Source organism: Ambystoma mexicanum, chromosome 5p (assembly GCF_040938575.1).
Source record: "Ambystoma mexicanum isolate Mex_15411 chromosome 5p, UKY_AmexF1_1, whole genome shotgun sequence".
NCBI classification, from domain to species: Eukaryota; Metazoa; Chordata; class Amphibia; order Caudata; family Ambystomatidae; genus Ambystoma; species Ambystoma mexicanum.
Window position 1 is genome coordinate 1,145,331,769 of NC_090930.1, and position 20,888 is coordinate 1,145,352,656.

At 44.0% G+C, this 20,888-nt stretch overlaps 1 protein-coding gene across 2 annotated transcripts in view; it reads right to left on the reverse strand.

The window, feature by feature from the left end:
• DROSHA (drosha ribonuclease III) overlaps positions 1–20,888 on the reverse strand; it is a 1,388,683-nt gene that overhangs the window by 360,111 nt on the left and 1,007,684 nt on the right. For both annotated transcript variants that reach the window (XM_069613610.1, XM_069613611.1), the window contains exons 18-19: positions 3,309–3,447; positions 2,841–2,901 (exon numbers count right to left, since the gene is read on the reverse strand). In XM_069613610.1, coding sequence (XP_069469711.1) covers positions 2,841–2,901; positions 3,309–3,447 — 200 coding nt within the window. The remainder of the gene's footprint in view (positions 1–2,840; positions 2,902–3,308; positions 3,448–20,888) is intronic.

A 20,888-nucleotide genomic window follows, 5' to 3' on the forward strand; every position in this document is an offset into this window, starting at 1 on the left:
GAGTGAAACACTCAAATTACAACAAGCACAAGACTTTGTGCATGAAGATAAAACTACCTGCTAAAGTCGTAGGAATGGGGACTTTCAGAAAACCCTCTTAAGGCAGTAAGTAATCCGAGTGTCGCCCTCCCCCCCCTTCACTCCACACTCTTTCTCATGCACCTGTACTATCTGACAAGTTGTTAGGCGTAGGACAGCAGCCAATTGATTGTATGCTCGTCCCTTCCCCTCCGCCCCCTTCTCTCCTTCCCTCCTGTCATGCACTTGCACTAGTAGAAATGCCTTAGTATGCTAGTTAATTTGTTAGATCATGCGGAAACTTCAAGGCCTAAGAATGACTACTGTATTCCCTTGTTCTCTTCCCGCCTTGAAGACCTTTGAAGCACTTCACTTGTGTATAAGTGCTTTACAAATAAACAATTACAATATAGGTAAAAGCAGCTCCATATATTTTTACTGTATAATTTCTCACCATGGATTTTTTACTGATTCTGCAAATACTTTACTGATTTTTTTAATGCAAAATGCAGGGGGAATCCCCCCCGCACCAAAGTACACTCCCACCCACCCCACCCCACATAGCCTCACCTTAACCTAGCACTTGAATTTTGCTGCACCAATTTGGTAAATGATTGTGCAGTAAAAGATTCTGCTGTGAGTTTTGCATGGGGAAAAAAGACTGGATGCAGCAACAGCGAGAGATGCCCATGGAGCAGCCAACTCCTAAAACTGTAGGGAAAACCAGGGCTGTACTTTTGATAAAAGTGAGGATTCCAGAGAGCAATTGTTGTGGTTCGAAGCATATGTGTCTTGATCCAGTGGTATCCGCTCTCCTGGATGGGTGTTCGGTTTTCAGTGGGGTCTCCTCCTGATAATTCTATTGCAGGTGAAGGTAGCCCATTCAGAGACCAGTTGACCACGGATTGCTCAAAAGGTAGATCCGAGTCACTAGAGGAAGGCTTCCAAGGAGGAGGGTTTGTATTTATTTACTGAAACTGTGGCTCTCCTGGAGTCAAATTGGAAGGCAGAGTCTTGCAGATGTCAGGAATGATGAAACCTAACTGGATGCCTCGTCTGCTTTTGTCTAGATCTGGGCATGCACCCTAGACATGGGTTTCTAATATCAGAATATGAGGTGGGAAGTAGCAACTTCAGGCAATCTGCCAGAAAGATAGGTCCAATATGCCAGACAGCCAGTGCACTACACACAGTTTCAAATCCACTCTCTTTTAAGGAAAGTCAGTGGCGTCCTTTTAGGACTCAGGGTATCCTGTCCCTAACATTTCAAGTCTAAGAACATCTGTGTTGGCATATTCCGGACCAACTGTAGGTCTGTATAGGTACATGTGATCAGCCCAACCCACAAATCATTACATTAGTGCAGTCTGGACAGGAACAGTGCGTCGTCTGCTTACATTTTATGGTGGCACTCAACCAAATGGAGTATTCCACTAAGTCTGTGTAGTTGGTGCCCCCCGATGACCACATTCACTTGAGAAATGGTCAGATCAGAGTCAAAAATTACCCTTAGGTTCCTGATCGTTTTCTCTGTTAAGAGTGTGATGATGAAGGGAGTGTTGTAACCTGGTGGGCAGGAATAGTCTAGGCACAGGCCAGCTGTGGAGCCACTTTGTATAAAACCAGGTACGCTTTATTATACATATGTACAAGGTTGGGTTCCAGATACTTGCAGTAGATATTTACACGGACGTGGACTAGGTCAGTTCACATGGAGCACACCCACCGGCCATCCTCACCCACCCCAGCTCAGACCCCAACTCACACTATGAGAACACTCACCAGCAAACACTTAACATTCTCCTGAGCTGCCAATCACTTCAGCCACCAACATGCTAACAGACATATGTGGCTAGCAGGACAAGACAAGAATATATTAAATTAGCAGGGAGACTAGTTGAAGGGTAGCATTGAGATGTCCGTTGGATTGCAAATCAGGATTTTAGTCTAGCTGCCAAAAATAAAGGGAGCTCCAGAACAAGAAGCAGTACATGACCTGATGGGTGGAGAAAATAGGCTTGACCTGAAGGGAGCCTGATGAATGTGGAGGTGGCGCAGCTTATGAAAGGTTCAAGCTACTGCACTCAGACATTTGAGCTTTGACAACTGTGCTCCCTTAAAGAGCTAAGGTACCTGATATGGAATAGTTAATATAAGTAGGTCATAATTTTAAAATAGCATTGGCTGGGAAGTACGAATCAAAATAATGTGAACGAGGCATGAAAAAATGAGTGGGTTAAGCTTCCGAAGGAAGGCAAGCATACCTAATGAAAAGAGAAAAAACATTTAGCATAAATCATCCAACACTGCACCAAATTAATAATCCATAATAGAAAAAGCCTTACTAAGCTAGGTTCCAGTCGAAATATAGCACGCAGGTGTAGATATTTGAGGACTTTACCCCCTTCTGAAGGATTCAATGTGAAGCCTCTGTAGGTTAGGCCCATAGTTTTGGGGCGGTGGTGACTTATAAAAACCAGAATGCTCGAGCAGTGAACCAGATTCTTCCTATGAGCCTGGGAATGCTGGATTATAACAAGTCTAAATCAGCAAACACAAGCAGATATACAACTGTAAAAGCATTGGTGAGATCAAACAAAGTACCATGGCCTACCTCCGAAAAGAAAAAGCCCATCTCAAAATCATTGCAATCTTAGTAAAAGCTGAAACCACACGACAGAATGCAGTGCGAATAAACATTGAGCTTTCAGACGTTCCCATAAAAACAAGGAATGGACAGACACCCAGATGCAACTCATGCAAAGCGTACTTGAAGGTAGGAAAAATAAGGTTAGGAGAAGCAAAAAGGTTAAACCATTTACTTGGAAGGGGATGGATCCTCTTGTCCCAGTCGTGCCATGATATTGATCAATGTGTTGATTCCTATAAAATAAGAATTGTGCTTATAAATCCTAAATCAAAAACGTATTTAAGAAGATGTGTTATTACACATTTGAGGGGCAGTACAAATTAAACAGAAAAAAGGGAAATCATTTAATTTAAACCCAGGGAGAATTACAAACATGTTATCAAGTTTTGAAACCGGAAAAAGAACCCCCCTGTGGACAGCAGCAGACCAAAAAAAGCGTCAAAATAAGATGCCGCTGTACATCGGTAATAGTATGAGAGTAAAAGAGGTGGCATGAAAACATGGATATTCACATGTGCTCTTAATTTTAGTCTTGTGTATAAGAACACTTTACAATGCCCTTCAAGCTGTAGATATTAAGTGTTGCAGGTTGCCAGAAAAATTAAGAAAAGAGAACGTATTTCAGAAAAGGTGAACATACCTCTTTTCCTCATGTGCTGGTAATGGACCTTTCGATCCCCATACTTGGGTTGCCGAATGCCACAATTCGATAATGAATTCCGGGCGTGGTCAGGGTTCATTCCAAAATTCAAGTGATGGCTTGGATGAGTCATGGCAAGCTGAAACATAAGAGAAATTCAATTAATCTGCTTCAGATTGACCAACATAAACACACATTCTGACTCACTGAAGAGCTGCAAGGTTATGAGTCTAGTCTTTGATTACTGGTAATGCGCACACCTCGCGAAAAAAATTGTCATGTAAATTCTATTGAGGCCCATATTCTGCATCGTCCTTGGTGACCAACATAAATTAAACTAGTATCATGTAATGTGTTAACTATCCATCACTGGAGGGGCAAATCATCAATCAGAGGAAGAGACGGCACACATCTTTTTTTAGACACATTTAATCAGAATATCCTTCCACTTAAGACCAGTCAGGCTTAATGTTCATTGGCTATATCCCAAATGATGCATTTAGGGCAAATAATATATTTTCTATTGGTTCCTGCAACACATTTTACTTTTTAAAATAAATGCATCATTTTCTATTGCAGAGAACGTTCTGATTTGTTCACCTATCCCTTTTCAATTCCTCTCCTGCCCGCTCCAATTCCCTTCGGTGAGCTAGCATGATATCTTTCACATTCACAAGGTTCCAAGTCTCAAGAGGAATCTCCTGTGGCCTGTGTTCAAGCCGCAACGTCAACCCCCAAGTTAAAGATGACTTCCAAGTGTCTGTAGCCCACTCAGACAAGCTATAGCAGTGGCCAAGGCACACTCCTTCAGAGGTGAGTGGGTTGACAGAAATACAGTAAAACAAGCATGTAAAGACATGCTCACAGAAAGTTAAAGGTGTATGTATACGTTATCTACTGTTGCTCGGGGTAGGGAAGACTACTCCAGTTCCAGGGGGGCAAAGGCTCTGGGTGCTGGTACAGTGATCCAATGAAGGCAAGAGACCAACAGATGTCCCTTTTGCAGGAACCATTTTTCTTTGAAGTGAATTCTTAGCAAGTGTGTAATCCACAGCGTAACAATCAAACCTGCTGGTTTGTGAGGTTACTGGGACTCTCAGTGCACACTGCAGGCTTTTAGAGGGCAAGCCATCGGTAGGGGAACAAGGCACTGCAGCAGGGTCCTTGTTTGGTTCAGAGGGCCTGTCATGCGCTGATACCATCAGATCTCCACCGCCAGGAGTTGTCTTGAATGTGCTGCACATATGGGAAATCCAGAGTCCTTTGATTTGGGCATCAACCAGGGACTTGCCGAAAGCATTAAACAAAATAATGTTACACATCCTCTTTCTTTATGGGCGAGTAGAAGCCAAGGGGGAAACGGCCTCCGTTCTTATGAATGCAGCCATGTTGGTAATGTTGGTAACCGCTCAATTTATAGGGGCTGCCACAGTCCAACTATGCAGGTCTGCTCCTGGGTTTCGGTCAGGGTGTGTTTTCCCAGATAAAACACCAGACACCCTATCACACTAGTCTTATCCAGGCACATTAGGGCATACCAGTGTCTTCCATTTTCCATTTTGTCCACAGAGGGCTGACTTCCTTGACAACAATCAGGTCAGGTGACGAAAGCCCCCAGTAGGTCCCTATGTGTTTCACAATCACCCAACATGGGCATCCTAGCCTGGCCCTTGAGCACCATACTGGATTTGAACATGGTGCTCTGTAGAGCCACCCAAGGGGTGTAGCCTGTACATGGGCTACAAGTATCCCATTAAGTGGGATACTTGCATCCAGTCATGTTCGAGTACTCCCCGGACTAATCAAGACCAAGACAGTCAAAAAGAATATTGTGTCTTTCCAGGAGAGGGACCACCAGCCAAAAGTTAAAGGAATACGGCTCCAGAGGAACCTTTCCAAGCAGATTCCAATGGTGCAGAGAACAAACATGGGGAGGGCAGCCAAAATGTAGAAAATTATAAATAAATGTCAGAGGCGACCCAGGATGGCCAACAAGAATATTGGACAGGAAGGGTATTGGTGTCACGCCATTTTCGGCTAGTCACAAAAGTTGGAGAAATGAGAAAGCAATGGTAGGATGGCCCAGTAGAGGCCCACCACTTAAGTCCAGCCAACACAGAGGGCCATGTGGAGGATGAGACAGCCTAGCAAGGACTTTGAGCTGCCAAAAATCCAAAGCACATCTAAATTTATGCAACAAGCCCAGCCAGCAAGGCCAATTGTGGGTTCAAAATTGCAGCGGATGCAGCTTTTCAGTGACAGAATCTTCCAGAAATCTACCTGCAACTTTCCACGAAAGTCCCTAGAAAGGATGTGGTCAGGGTCTCCCCTAGGTAAACTTACACAGTCATGGGCTGGCGAAAGCTAGCCCACCAAAACACACCACCTATGGCAGCTGGGTAGCTAATCAGGCAGGTTCCAAAACTGCCAAACACCCATGTCCACCCACGCAGGATGAGTAATGGCCTGTGTACGGCTAGGAGATGGTCTAAACCACAATCAAGGGTGCAGGGCCATGCTGAGAGTGATCCTATGATAGGACAACAGTCCCCTTATGCCTTCCTCATGGTTTACCAAGACAAAGGGCTGGCACAAAAACTAAATGACCGAGAGCATGATTTTAGAGATACATTAGTACCACATTGGCTACTAATAAGGTACATTGAATCAAACATTTGTCATGTGCGCTCCTCTATGGGAACAAACAAAGCAAAAATGGCCTGTCCTTTGGAAGGTACCCACTCCAGAGTCTGCAGCCACAGTTTAGCTCACTGTGCCTTTCACAGATGGGAAATAACCATTTGCATATCAGTATTTGTCCCACCCACATGGGCAGTGCAGCACCGAAATGCTATGGCAATTCCCTTCTGAACAAGAGTACCAACAGCAACCCCATACACGTGTTTCAGCCTTGTTGGGCATCATCAGTGAGGTGGAGCTGCGCCTCTCTTCGTCAACATTGGTTGTATGATTGCCAAAAGAACTATACTTCTGAACTAGAGGAATTGGAATCCCCCCCCAAGAGAGAAAGAATGGCTGCTTGCACCGACCTGGGCCCAGGAGAATGAGGAATATGCTTGCAGGCTCCCCATCGCAGCCAGATCATGAGACATCTGGGCGGACTACCGTTCTTACCTGGCTCAAACTGCATCTAGTGAATCTTCTCATAACAGCTTTACCCTAAGACTCTCTCGATGACAATGTAGTGTGTTAAGTCCTATATGTGATTTAAAAGGATATGTGAAGTAATTCCGATTGTCAGGTATAAATACTATTTGTGATATGCCATTTACCCGCAGCTGTACTTAAATTGCCAACTAAAATAAAGGTTTCAAAAGAAAAAAAAAGTAAAGAGAAAGACCTGTGTTCTTTATTCAGGTAAGAACCGATAGCTGATAAGTAATGTTTGCACGTGTCTACTTTGCCATCGGTGGAAACTAGATAAGACATGCAGAACATGCGTGACATCAGCAATAGAGGTCGTTATAGGGTTAAGGCCTTGTTTTAAGGCCCAGTGACAGAAACGTAACCATTTGCTATGATATTGCTACTTAGTGGAAGCTTTTCTGGAGGCTGACATAATGGCAATGTTTTGTTCTGACAAATGTAGGTGGGAGAAGGCTAGCTTTTCAGGAACCAAGCCTTCAAGTTGAGCAATTGAGGGGAGGGGTGAAGGACCTGCCCCTTCTGTTGAGTCAATAGATATCTCGAAAATGGAAGATCTAATGGGGTAGTCCCCACTAACTCAGAAGGTCTTGAAACCAAATCTGGCTAGGCCACGACAGGGCTATTGGAATCATTGTCAGATGATGACATTGAATTTCAGCAACATTTTGTGAATCAATGGAAGAGGTGGGAACGCATAAAGTGTTAGATTCGATCAATCCAGATGTAGAGCATATCGCAGGGAAAGAAGACCCTGACTTTGCCTTGATGCAAACTGAGGACATACTGAGTTGTGCTGGTTGGCAAAGAGGAGGTCTACTGGTGGTTGGCCCCTCTTCTGAAATATCATGTGTGCTACAGAGGGTTTCAGCTCCCATTTGTGTGGAGCAGACTGCAACCTACTTAGTTTTTTTGCCAGGACATCGTTCTTCCTCCCAAGATGAGAAGTCAACAAGAAAATGTGATTTTGAATGGCCCAATGCCAAATTTCTTCTGCTAGGAGACAAAGGGGGCAGGAGCGAGTGCCCCCTGCTTGTTGATATAAAACATTGCAGTGGTATTGTCCATTAGAATTTTCAGCACCTTTCCTTGAAGTAAGGGAAGAAAAGATTTTAGAGCAAAAAACATGGCTTAGTTCCAGGACATTAATGTGGTCCTTTTTTAAAGAGGACCAAAGATGCTAAGCTGTTAGACTTTGACAATGGAAGGCTTTGTGTAGAGTAGTGTCTATAATTGTGCCAAGGAATTGGATCCTTTGCGTGGGATTGAGTTGGGATTTTGCCATATTTATGGAGAATCCCAGGTTGAACAGAGTATGGCAAGTTACTTGCAATCCCTGAAGCAATTCCTCTGGATACTGGGCTTTGAGAAGCCAGTGTAGGTAGGGGTATAGATGGATTGTCTTTAACTGAAGGTAGGCTGCCACTGACGCCAGAAAATCCTGGGAGCAGAATTTAGCATGAAGTGAAGACAGGTGAACTGGTAATGAGACCTTCCTATTGTGAATCTCAGAAACTGACTGTAGTGTTTGTAGATGGGGATGTGAAAATAAGCATCCTGTTGATCTACAGATGCCATCCAATCGTTTGGATGAAGAGAAGCCAGAATCTGAGGAAGGGTTCTCATGTGGAAGGTATCGAGAGACAGAAATTGGTTGAGGTCTGAAAGCCCAGAATTGGATGGATCCCACCTGATTTCTTTGGAACCCCGGAAGTAACAAGAGTAAAATCCCTGACCTACTTCCTCTTGAGTTACCAGCTATCGCTCCTAGAACAAGGAGTTTTTGAATCTCTTCCAGGAGCTCTGGGGATGATTTTTTGAGCTTTGGATGAGAGGATGGTGGAATAGCAGGGAGGGCAATGCAGTAACCATGTTAAATAATATTTAGAACCAACTCATGTTGGAAGTTGGAAAGCCTTCCTGCTACCTGGGATGTATGCACCTTGATGATGGTTGGAGGGGAAGGTATGTACATGCCAGGAAGGAAGTCAAATAGACTTCTTTTGCTCCTGAGCAGAATAAGAGAAAGAGGGAGGGGCAGATTGTCATGATCTCTGCTTCCAAAAGATCAGGACTTGCCCGACTCCCTTGGAAGCAGACCCATAACCCCGGTTCCGAGTGCCAGCCAGTCCCAATTGGGACCTTTTGGACCCTGTCCTGGCGCCAGTGGCACCAGGCTCATAAAGATGCCCAGTCCCAGCGCTGGAAGCGCCGGGCTCATAATGCTTGGGTGGACTTACCTGCAGCAGACCATGCTGCTTACTTACCTGCCAGTTGAACCCCTGATCCTCTTCTGTTTGGGACTACTTTTCCCGTTGGGTGGGGCAGGAGCCACTCCCTAGGTTCAGAACACTGGAACTCTTCTGGAAAGCAGGAACTCTTTTCTTACCTAGGCGTGGCTGTGGAAGGAGACACCTAAGCACTACAGGAGGTTATTTAAACCACACCCGATGGATGAATCTTGCTTTGCGTTATTCTGCATTCTCTGCAGCAGAACGCTCATCGTGTCTTCTGCTTCTGATCCTGGGCCTAAGGGAACAAAGGCTTACCATCCTGGAATCCAGTCTTCAGCAGCACCTGTAAAGATAAAGAAAGAACAGGTTAGCACTACGGTCTTCAGTGGCAGCGCATCTCTTACCTGGTCCATCGGCTGTCACCAACGCCTCGCGCTGCATTCCGGCATCTGAAAGACAAAGGCTTACCTACTCTTCGCATGCTCCGGAGGTCTTCGCACTGCATTCTGGCATCTGAAAGACAAAAGCTTACCAGCTCTTCGCACGCTCCGGAGGCCTTCGGCGCTGCATCCCGCACCTGAAAGACAAAAGAAGGTGCGTTTAAAGACATTGGGCAACTTTATTACTCACGTGCCATTACTCCTTCCCACGCCGAATCCAGTGGGTATTCCAGCACCCTTCAGCTTCTCTAAAGCTCCGAACTTGTACCTGCAAGATAAAAGGGACAGTTAGTGCGCATCGTGAAGCAGGCTACAAGCGCTTACTTACGTGCTTCCAGGCGCTTCTATTCCTCACGCGGGTTTGATCCTCAACTCTCATCAGCCCGCCATCCGCCATCGCCGGAACCCTGCAAAACAAGAGATATCATTACAAAAGACTTTTAAGACATTTGAAGTGCCCAGAACTTACCGTTCGTGCAGTTAACGACGGACAGCAGTCCTCTGAGGTCAAGAGGCCTGCACCCTTATCCAGTGAAGAAACTGGTTACGGCACCCTGCCCCGAGGCAGATGGAGAGCTCGGCGTTCACTTACCTAAGGTGAGGGCGTTAACCTTTGGGGTTCTACAGGAGAAGAGAAAGGGAAGAGGGGTGATTTTCTATCTGCAGACATCTTACTCTTCGAGTCAGACATGCAGTGCACAGAGGTCCAGCCCAAAGAGCCAACCGTGTGTTACACATCACCTTTGAAGATACGGCATTCACCCAGTCAAGACCGGCGCCTCTGCGGGAATCAGGTGAGCGTTACACAGATATATTTTTTGGTCTATATCTTCTTTTTTTTTTTTTAGAAGAGTAGTATGATTTAGCAGAAGTGACCGAACCACTGTTGCCTTGTGTGCATGGTTTAAATGCCTTGACATTTTGGTGATATGGTCGTTTCACCGAAATCGAGCTGAGAGTTTTAGCTGCTGTGACACTGGCCTTACATTTCTGTATGACCTAATCTGTAGATGCAACAATGTTTTGCCATCAAATGGAAGGTCAAGGACTTTTTCTTGGATATCTTAATGAAGGGAAGAGGCAGACAAATATGCATGCCTACGCATGCAGACTGCACTAGTAACTGCCCTTCAAGTTGAGTCAGATCTTTTACGACTTGAAGCTGTTGCATAGCAGCTTCTCTTCCCTCTGAAATCCAGAAAGAGAACTCGCCTGCAGCTTCCTCAGGTAGCATGTCAGTGAAGCACTCATGGTTCTCCCAATTAAGGATATTAAATCCTGCCAGGACGGTAGCAGTGTTAACCTGCCTAAATTGTAAGGTAGAGGTGGTGTAAGACTTCTTACCTTGCGTCTCCCATGCTTTTGCATTTTTGTCAAGCACTGAAGCTTGAGAAGGGCCTTTACCCTTTGTGCCAAGGGCAGCAGAGACTACTGCTGATTGAGCTGGTAGATTTTCCATGAGGATGACGGGTTCACCCTTAGGCACCTTGTATTTATTATCTAGGGCCTTAGAGATGTGGAGATCGGAATTAGGCTTTCTCTAATGATCTAGAGCTTGCTCCATAGCAAACAATGTCATGGGCAGTGGAACCCGACTGCTGAGATGGCAGTTTCCCAAAAACATCAGCTGTTTCAGGCTTATCCTTTGGAAGGATTTCTAGTGCCTGCATGGCCTTAGAGACAATGTCATGGAACACCTTAGAAGGTGAATATGTCGTGTGCTCCTCTGGGTCAGAGTCAGAGCCCTTTGACATTTTTTGTTTTTTGGGCAGAGGAGCAAAGTCCCAATTGTCGACTGGTACCGTGACAGGGTCGGAAGTAGGGTCGATGGGTAAAGGAGACATTTTGTGCTTGATGCGTTGAGCCAAAACATCTAGGAGGGGCTCAGAAAGCATTGTTTCCAGCACAGTATTGGTGATGTCGTTTGCCATTTGGGAAGGGCTAGGTAGAGGGTCTTCTAGTGTGATAGGAGAAGTAGAAGAGTGAGCCCCATTAGGCGGTTGGCTAGTATTGTAGGTGTTTGTTAGGCAAAGTTTGTATGCAGTACACTTTGGGACCACTACACACAACTAGGACTACAGGTATAAGCAAAACCAACCTTTGGTATAAGTCTGTACTACACAGTTTTGGTATCGGAGCTGAGCAGCCAGGCTTATCTCAAGAGGGGAATTTGAGCAGTAATGATGTTACACAGAGGTCTATAATTACAAGTGTTCAAACAAACTCTTACACTCAAGGTTTCTTAGATAAATACTTATTAATTTATCTGTCAGTTATAAAACATTCATAAGAAGGAGGCAATATAATCACACACAAATATACTTCAATACTAATTCAGAATACTTTTCAAGAGGTGTAAAAAGGCAAGGATTATTAGAACATGAAAGGTTACAATTATTCGTAGACAGTGCAAATACCTTGAGTTCACCAGAAGAGTCAATTCAATTCAATAAGCTAGGCCAAAGTCAATGGGCTAAAGTCTTGGATAGGATAAAGCGGTTCTGGTAAGTAAACAGTAACGTCTTTGTAAAGGACTCCTGCACTGCACGGGGACTGGTCCAAAAGTTGGCACTTGGCAAACTTCAATTCCGGTACCTGTAGTAAAGCACAGAAACTGGTGTCCCTATCCCTGGTTATTCGGATTCCTGCAGCACTCTGAGGAAAAGGCAACCGGCTCAGAGATTGGTATCTAGGTGGCTTACTGTCGAGTTGATGGGTCCCACCAACTTAAAGGGAGAAGTCGGACTTGCAGGGGCTTCTCTGTCGAGGTGAACTTGGCGATTCGGACCTGCAGCAGGGCTTCACCGGGCAAACCAATGGTGTAGGAGTTGCAGCAGCCGTCCTCTTCAAGCTCGTCTTCGGTGCTTTCGTTCCAGTGGTCGACTCTGCCTTCCAAGCCAAGAGACTCGCCTTTTATTCAGTTCTCTCCCATTCATTCCAGCCTAGCTGTCACTCACACAGCAGGGTGGCTGTCCTTGCCGGACAGTCAGCCAGCCAGCCAATCAGCAAAGAGTGCATTTGGGTCTCCTAGGAGACAAAGCACAAGGAGTTTCTGGCACCTACCTCACTTTCTGCCCACCCCAGAAGCCTGCCAAAGGCGAATGAACAAAGCAACCAAATGAAGTTTGGCGCGCAGAGCAAAACTCTAGAAGGACCTTTCCACAAAGAAATGGCAAAAAAAGAAGACCGGGACCTGTTTTTACAGAGGGGGCTCAGACGCCATCTTGAAAAACATGGCTCCTGCGATTTAACGTTACCGGAGCTACAAATAGTTTGCGGTCGGGAAAAATCATGGTACTCGTTGCAAAAGCGCTGCCACTAGCCATTCTTAGAGGAAAGGGTAGCATTTGACTGCTACATGAGTATCTAGACATAGAGGATACTAAGTAACCCCTCCAGCACTATTGTAAGGTAGGGTGTGCTGGTCTACGAATTTAAAAGACCAGTAAAGTCAATTTCACTTTACTTACTCTGGGAAGGTAGTTAAACCTTGGGAAAGCCTGAAAGACTTGCCTGTGTCACTGCACTGAGTGTGCTGTGTGACACAATTGAAAGAGATGATGCCTATGGAGTTTGTTAGGCTCCCTAACCAAAGAAAACAAACAGAACACACACTGATTTGAAAAGTTAAAAGTCCCAAAGTTTAGCAAAAGAGCAGGAGGGCTCCAAGGTGGGAGGAATTGGCACATTTAGGAGAATTCTCCCTAACAATGTTCAACACCACGGGTCTAGCCACCTGAATGTTGGTTAGAACCAACTGGGGTCTTGGTTGTGTTGGTACCAGTGTAGGTTGACCCAAATAGAATAGAAAATGGAGGTAAAATGTGAGGGGTCTGAGCTATCACAGGAGTGCTGAACACTTGTGGTGGAACCATAAACATTTTTGAAGCATCAAAGTCTTCTTAGTCAGAAATTAAAGTCGAATTATCCTTCTGACTCTACGGTACCGAGCCTGAGACAGAAGCCACGGGAGCTTTCTTCTGATTGTGCTTTCTGGGAGAGTTCGGTACTGGACTACATCTCGAATGAGAGTGCTTATGCCTTTTATGAGAGGACTTATGAGATTTCCTCGGTACCGAGGAGCTTGAAAGCTCAACTGCGCTAGTACAAGGTAAAAGGTAAAAGGTTTTCTTTCAAGAAGTTTTGCAAGCGGAAGCCCACTTGTCTTTGTCTGGTACAGGGGAATCTGAGTGGACTGAATCAACCCCGGAGGCGTGGGCCTCTTTGCACACACCCTTGCCTGTTCAGTGTACCAATGCAATAGAGTTTTCCCAGTACTGTTTTTTTGTCTGGAGTAAACACTACCGGTACCGGGTGGGTCTTCTGTGACCCTTTCCCACCAGGAGGTAACTAGTGTTTTCCCACCTTGAGGTACTTTCAGGTGGATACGCCGGGGGTTACCCTCCCTGAACAGTCCTGTAAAGACTACAGGATTGAAGAGACAGTGTTCCCTTCGGTACCGATGGCTGGGGACGAAACTAGTACCTAACCTGAAGGTACAGTCCCCTTCTTACCGATATTAGCCTTCCTCCTGTTCCGAACAAAGTCTTTGGTCGTCTTCGGTAAAGGTCCCACCTCAGACATGGAGAGAAGACAAATCTGTAGAGACTTCGGGTAAATTCCACAGCAAAAGATGCAGGTACTCACCTGGTGACCTAAACCCAGTCAGCAGATACAGGCATGGTGGGGATCGGCCACAAAAAAATGCTTCTTTCAACGGATGCACTGCTTGAAACCTGTCGCATACGGCATGTGTAGAGGGAGGCACGGCAAATTGAAAAAATAAAAATCAAGAACCAATCACTAGCAAAAAAGCATAAGGAACAGCATAAGGAACAGCATAAGGAACGCCCCAAAAAAGGGAGTCGCAGCGCACCAAAAAATTCCAACCTGCCCAGTAGGCAGAAAAACTGGAACTGGGTGTGGACCATTAGTGACGTGAGGGTAAGGTGTGGGCCCGGCGCGCGGAGGGACACACTTGTGACGTAGGCCCTTCCCCTTCCAAAACTCTAATAACAGCTATCTTTTTCAGCCAGCTTTTCCGGCCCACCTGCGTATGCAGGCGTTCCCAACTAGTTGGGAAGGAGGGAGAGCCAGGACGACAGAAATCTAAATACTTTAATTTGACAATTAAGAATGCAATAACTAACTAGAACTCACAAAACCCACCCCTGAGGAAAGAACAGAGAAAATGCAGACCTTAGACAATAGCACTTGAACAGGGATGATCCGGTAAGCAATCACAGCATTGCGACTTTAAAGGGTATGGCCTTTCAAGACAAAGTGCAAAAAGGGGCTTTAAAGACACTATGGTCACAGAAAGTGGACCCGTGGGCAGGGCCTCTTGACAGGAACCTTATTTATGCCTTTGGGGGGTCAACAGCATTAATCTAGACTTGTAGGAGCTTCCAGAGGCGGTGATTCAGTGTTTACTTTACTTTCTTTGTATAGCGCAACCTAAAAACCCAGAGGCGTGAGGGTAGAAAGACCAGAAAGATCTTGTAATGATTGAGCGAGACAAGCCTGTATGAGCTTTTTATTTGAATAGCAGCATCTGGATTCCTTTTCTAAAGGCCGCTATAGAGTCAATATCTCCAAGTTCTGGTGAAATGCCATTCCATGCCTTCGGTGCCGCCGAAAAAAAACTTGCCTTTTATGACTTGGGTAAGGCTGCATTTGGGGATTTGTAGTAGATTAGAGTTATTTGACTTAAGCGTTCTAACATTGCATTTTTTAGCAGTGCTTCTGTTAGGTAGCTTGGGCCAAGATCCTTAAGACATTTGTGTATGATGGTCAGCAGCCAAAACTGGATCCTGGCAGCTACAGGAAGCCAATGCAGAACCTGTCAGGCCTATGAAAGATGGTCCTTTTATTTTTAGACCTACAAAGGTTCTAACCATGGTGTTTTGGAGTGTCTGTAATCTAGCGATATCAGGCTTTGCTGCTCCCACCAGTAGTGTATTACAATGGTTGATCTTGGACCCCACGATGGCCTTAGCAATAGTCTCACAATGAGTTTGGGAAATAAAAGGTCTATGTTGGGCCAGCAGTTTGATATAATAGGCTATGTAGGACATCAAGCTGCCTACGTGTGCCTTCATATTTAAATTTCGGTCCAGAGTTTTCACTTTTTTTGTTTCTACGATACAACAAGCTATTTCAAAGTGTTTGTAGTCATCTTCCAGTTTATTTTATTACTTGTACCAATTACCATAAACTTGGTTTTCTCTTTAATAAGTGCTAGGACATTTTATCATCCACCATACGATGATTGCATAGGTCTCATTTAGACTTTTTTTATCCTCCTTGTAGTGGCACGACATGGGAATGACACAGTTTTATTGACGAAGTTGGTGAAACCTATGTTCTTTTCTTTCAGCAAATTAAAGAATGGCACAGTGAATATGTTATAAAATGACGGTGAGAGGCACGCACCCTGTGGCACCCTACAGTTAAGCATTATGGGGGTGGCCTCTGCATTCCAACTCCATACTCTGCAGCTTCGATTGCTCAAAAATAACTCCACCCACAGGGCTGCGTTTTCAGTATGTCTCTGGTGACCAGTTTCCTGTCGCATTAGTGTCACCACCTGTCCTTTGTCCATATGCTGCAATAAACGTGATTTTAAGTCTTTAAAGGCCGACTCTGTACTATGTCCCTGTCTAAAGCCTGATTGCCATTTGTTCAGAATATTATTCTCATTCAGAAATGTGGATAGTTGCAAGTACGCCACCCGATCTACGATCTTCAGCAGAAACGGTGCGTTAGTAATTGGGCAGTAATTTAACGCTGTCTGGGGACAAAGACCAGTTTTTTTAATCAATGAAGTAATCCACACTTTTTTTTAGATCCTTAGGTACATGGTTCTCTGCAAATGAGGTGTTTACAAATCTGAAGAGTTACAAATCTGCGGAGAACGCACATCAGCTGTGGGGTGCATTCTTCGATTACCATAGCCGGGCATGGATCACCTTTGCAGTTTGTGGTTTTCAAATTAGACATGATTTCCGACAATTCAATTTCTGTGACTGGTTTAAAATTAAATCAGGGTTCAAGACTCTCTGGTTTTTACCTGCCTACATCTAGGAGTGTGTTATTTGTTTGATGATGGGTATTCTCTCTCTTTTCGATATTCTTTCTTATTGTATCTATTATTTCCAACAGTGAATTTTGAATCATGTTGCACCATGCAACATTTTTGTCAACAATGTCTGTGTTGGTTTCATCTGGCTACGTAGCCCCATGACATTGGTAATCAGGACTGCAATGTATTCAAGGCATTATACACTATCAGTACCACAGTAAGGTATTGTTGCTTGATGTGCTGTTGTGCTGAAAAGGCCGGTCATAGGTTATAATTATCAAAATGATAAAAGGCCACATGGGAATTGACAGAAGTAAGATTGCTATAAAAGGTCAATTCCTTTTGCTGTCACAACTGACCCTAGCGTTCTTGCATCATACCTAGTGTGCCTTGCTCTGCAGGAAACAAAGGGGACAGGAAGGAAAGAAAGCCCCACAGAAAACCAAGATGGTATACCTCTTCTCTCAGGTCCCGTTCCCACTCTGGCTACTCTAACTCCACCCTTCCCCATGCTTGCAAAATCACTGGTACATTGGTGTGCACACCGTAGTGCGAGTACAGGCTTTTTTTTATATGAGCACCCTTTTAAAGCAACGTTTCCAGACTATTTTCTGGTGGGAATTGCTTTGCCTAAGAGAAGGCGTTACCTCCGTCTCGGTGATTAAAGGAGGACAGCATCCTGGCTATTGTCTCCTTGGGAGCAGTACAGACAGCTAGGCTGCCAAGAATACACATTGACCTTGCATAACTGGTCTGGGATGACAGGGTTGACACTTGTATATCAAATGGATGTGGCTTTAATAATTGTATGCTCTTTTCATTCACTATACCACAACCAAATAAAGCTTATTAGCGTTTACCCTGCCACCTTAAAGACTATGTTTTGTATCAGATGTGCGGAATTTAAATGCAGCTTCTGACTTTGGGTCACAGCACATGTGACCCTTGGACCTGCTGAGCTATTAGAGAACAGGTGTTTCAGTTGCCATGAGACTGGTGCAGCAAGGGTACATGTATGTACTATGCTTTCAGCATGGAGCTTTATAAAAGAAAAGGGTGGCTCTGATTAGCAGACTGTCCATTCAGAAACGGTACTGCCGGCCTCATTTTTTAAAATGAAAATCTTTAGGATATTTCACCCTCACCAGATGGTAATCCGTCATACCAGGTTAGATTATATTTTTTACACAGGGTTTCAAATTTGATAGCTTACATTATGCATGATGATCAGTTGTGCTTAAACTGCCCACTTGCGGATATGCCGTTCTAGCAATTTGTGCCTGGGGCACTAGAGGATATGGATTTTAGAGAGTGCCTAGAAGGAGAGAGACCAATTTCATGAAGAAAGTGTTTGGTACAAAGCGTTTCATATCTGTGAAAGGCTTTTAAAGTTATGATCCGAGACCAGTGTATGTCCTATAATCACAGCATCCAAGAGTCCTTGCAAGCAGAGTGTGTATGACATTAAATCTTTTGACTTCATTGTTAATCCGACTACTTCACAAATTGGAATATGTAAGGCCAGGTTGAAAAATGCTGAGGCCTTTGAAACCTGACCAATATGAATCTTGCTCATGGAAAGCAGATCATCTGGACAGGGAAATGTGGGTAGATGTTGCCTGGGACAGCCAGGCCCAGGAAAGAAGGCTTGGGCAAAACCAGACACTGGCAATAGACCCTGGATACAAATAAAAAATGGAGGTAGAAAACATTCTCGCTGATATGCAAGGTAGTGTGCCTAAAAATGAAAAGATGTGACAGTATCTTTGTCACCGAGACCTAATCCCAAGGCATGCAGTTCTACAGGGAAGCAGAGTCCAATCCTCAAAAAATTGTGGAAAACCAGGAACAGAGGAAGCAGCCCTGGCACAGCTGAGAATCTTAAAAGAAGTTGTTCACGGATGCAATGACCAGTTGGGCAGGCGTAAAGTGGCGTTGTGGGTAGGAGTGTGTCAGACCAGCAACATACCTTAACCTACCTTTGTAACTTGAACGGGTTCACTCCAAGCACGCATACCTTGCCCTCAGTTTTACATGTTGCTCTGGTGTCAGGCTTGATGCACATTCATATAAAAGATAACGAAGGTGCAAATGGCTACCACTACTCAAAACAAGTAGTTCCTTAACTGCAGCTCAGAGCAAATGCCAGGGAATATGCCATATATCTTGAAAGAGTGCACAACACAGCAGAGGAACACAAAGTAAAACTCAAATTTAACTTAAAATCTCAAATTACCTAACCATAGCATGGTCCTAGGCATTCCCTAAAGAAAGTGGCACTAATCTATGGATCAAATGATCTGAAGTGTCAAAGACTTCGCCTGCCAGCGGATAAGAAATGGAGACAGGAATGCAGCAAAATGCAGAAAAAATACTGGCCACAACAAAAGCTATGGTCTGGCAACACAACTGGAAATAGGACACCATAATCAGGCACCACAAGGGAACAAGTGGTTGGATCTGTAACTAAAATCGGTAGGTGGTAGAAATATTTAAAAATAAGCAGCCTATGGCCTAATTTTGTAGGACTGACAACTATGCAGGGTAAAAGATTACATGCATTCCAGAACACAGCTGATGTGACTCAAAGTTCCAACACACATAGGTGGATGTTTAACTGTCTGCCCCTCTGGTTTAAAATAAACTAATTGCGTACCATAGAAACCTGGAAGATCAATATCTGAATATATGTCATGTCTGGCTTTCACATGCGGCTCCTGCAGGCATTTGATGTTATTTCATTGTCAGCATGGTTGACAGTGACTATTTCATGACAGGGCCTGGTGCCTATTAATTAAGCAGTCTGGGTTGGATGTGTTGGGTCCAAAGGAGGCCATAGAGAACTAAAATTGAGGCAGGAGAAGCCAAATGGACAACACATGTCATACCGGATTTAATCAGCACAATGAGTTCTGTTCTTTTTTGTGAATAAGCACAAGAACATGACATTGCACGCATGGATCTGTACATAGATCTTGGACTTCTATTATAATTGAAACAACTCTATATATTGTTTTGTTTATGTCTATAATCATTTGGGTTCATTCATGTTTCTTTGCCAATAGGTATCACAATAAATGAGCAAATATATGCTCACATGTGAAATATTCATGAAAGAATTCCAATGTTGTGGACTCAATTTCCCTTTAACAAGGGTAATTTCAGGCTGCTTTATATGTAGTTTTTGTCAAAGATATCAGAGCATATACAATTGAAGATTATGCAAAAAAATTGATGATACATTGAATCTACCTTCAAAATGGCCGACATTTAGCAGCCGGTATACAAACATGAAGCCAATAAGATCACAGCTACAAAATGACTGCAGAGGACGTGGTGGAAGAGATTGCGCAAAACGGCATGCGTGATAATGTCACTCCGTAATTAAATAGCGAGCGCCATTTTGGAACACTAGCAGCCGCAAGAAGAAACATTTGCTGGCATCCCTTGGACGATCATATCCAGACGACTGAATTAAGTGGTAAAACAATCTTTAGGGTACAAGCAAGAGTCCTTCAATATGAACATATGCAATTACTGAGGACACATCCATTACAAACTAAATATTTTTCTGTGATTTCAGGAATTTGAAAAAATCATCAGGATACTAAGTTTATTATACATAACATGCAAGAATTTTCATAAGGCTGGGTGAGTTTCAATGTAACTGCACACTGAAAGTTCTGACACACAATGATAAGCAATTCTCAGTCTTCATTCTTTTTGTTTTATATTGACAGATAAGAAGACTGTGATAATTATACAAATCCTCCTGAAGATCCACCAGAGGGTAGTGAAGTATATGTAGAGCTGACTATTAAAGAGGAGAATGTATGATTTAAGAACAAATGTACATAATTAAGGATTATGAAGAGTGCAACACAAGTGATTATGACTTGAATAATCTATCTTGTTTTTTTTAAGAAAGAAATACATATTGAATTGATCAATGCTTAAAAAATTATACATTTTCTTTGAACTTAGAGAACCAAAGTAACATTTCTTTTTTTAAGCTATTGGAAGTCGCTAAATTACCCTAAAGCAGCTGTCTTTTAGGTGCTTTACCATATTATAACTATACCCCTTTTTCTGAATTATCATGTTAGATCCATCTCTGAGAAGCTTTGTCAACTTCCGACAGGGACCAGGAACACTACTCCTGGACAATCAACTGGGTAGTGGTGCTTCAAAAACTGCTCTGGCCCTTCAATGACCACCTTGCACCAGGGTGCTGATTACTGAGCCCCTTTCGACTAGGCAGAGTAAGGGGGCAAAGCTGGAATAGCCCAGGAGAGAGCTTCAGTCCACAAAGGGGTCTTTCCATCTTGGAGTTTTGTAGAGCTCCCCATCTTCTGTCTCCTTGCCACTTCCTGCAGACAATGCATCCTATTTATGACATCAGCAGCCGGATTTGTATATGTAAGAGGCTTGCTCTAGATTCATCCGCTGTAGCATTTTACCTATACAAAGGAGGAGGAAATAGTCTTGAAACCAGATTAATTTTGGACACTGATTGAAGAAGGATTCACTGGAACCTGATTGTGAGTAGTCTCTACTCCAAAGTCCTCTGTCAGAGTGGTGAAGACCAGAAAGCTCTTCTCCCCAAATATCCCAAGGGCCTATTTGGGATGAAATGTTGGCTAGACAAGTCCAACTG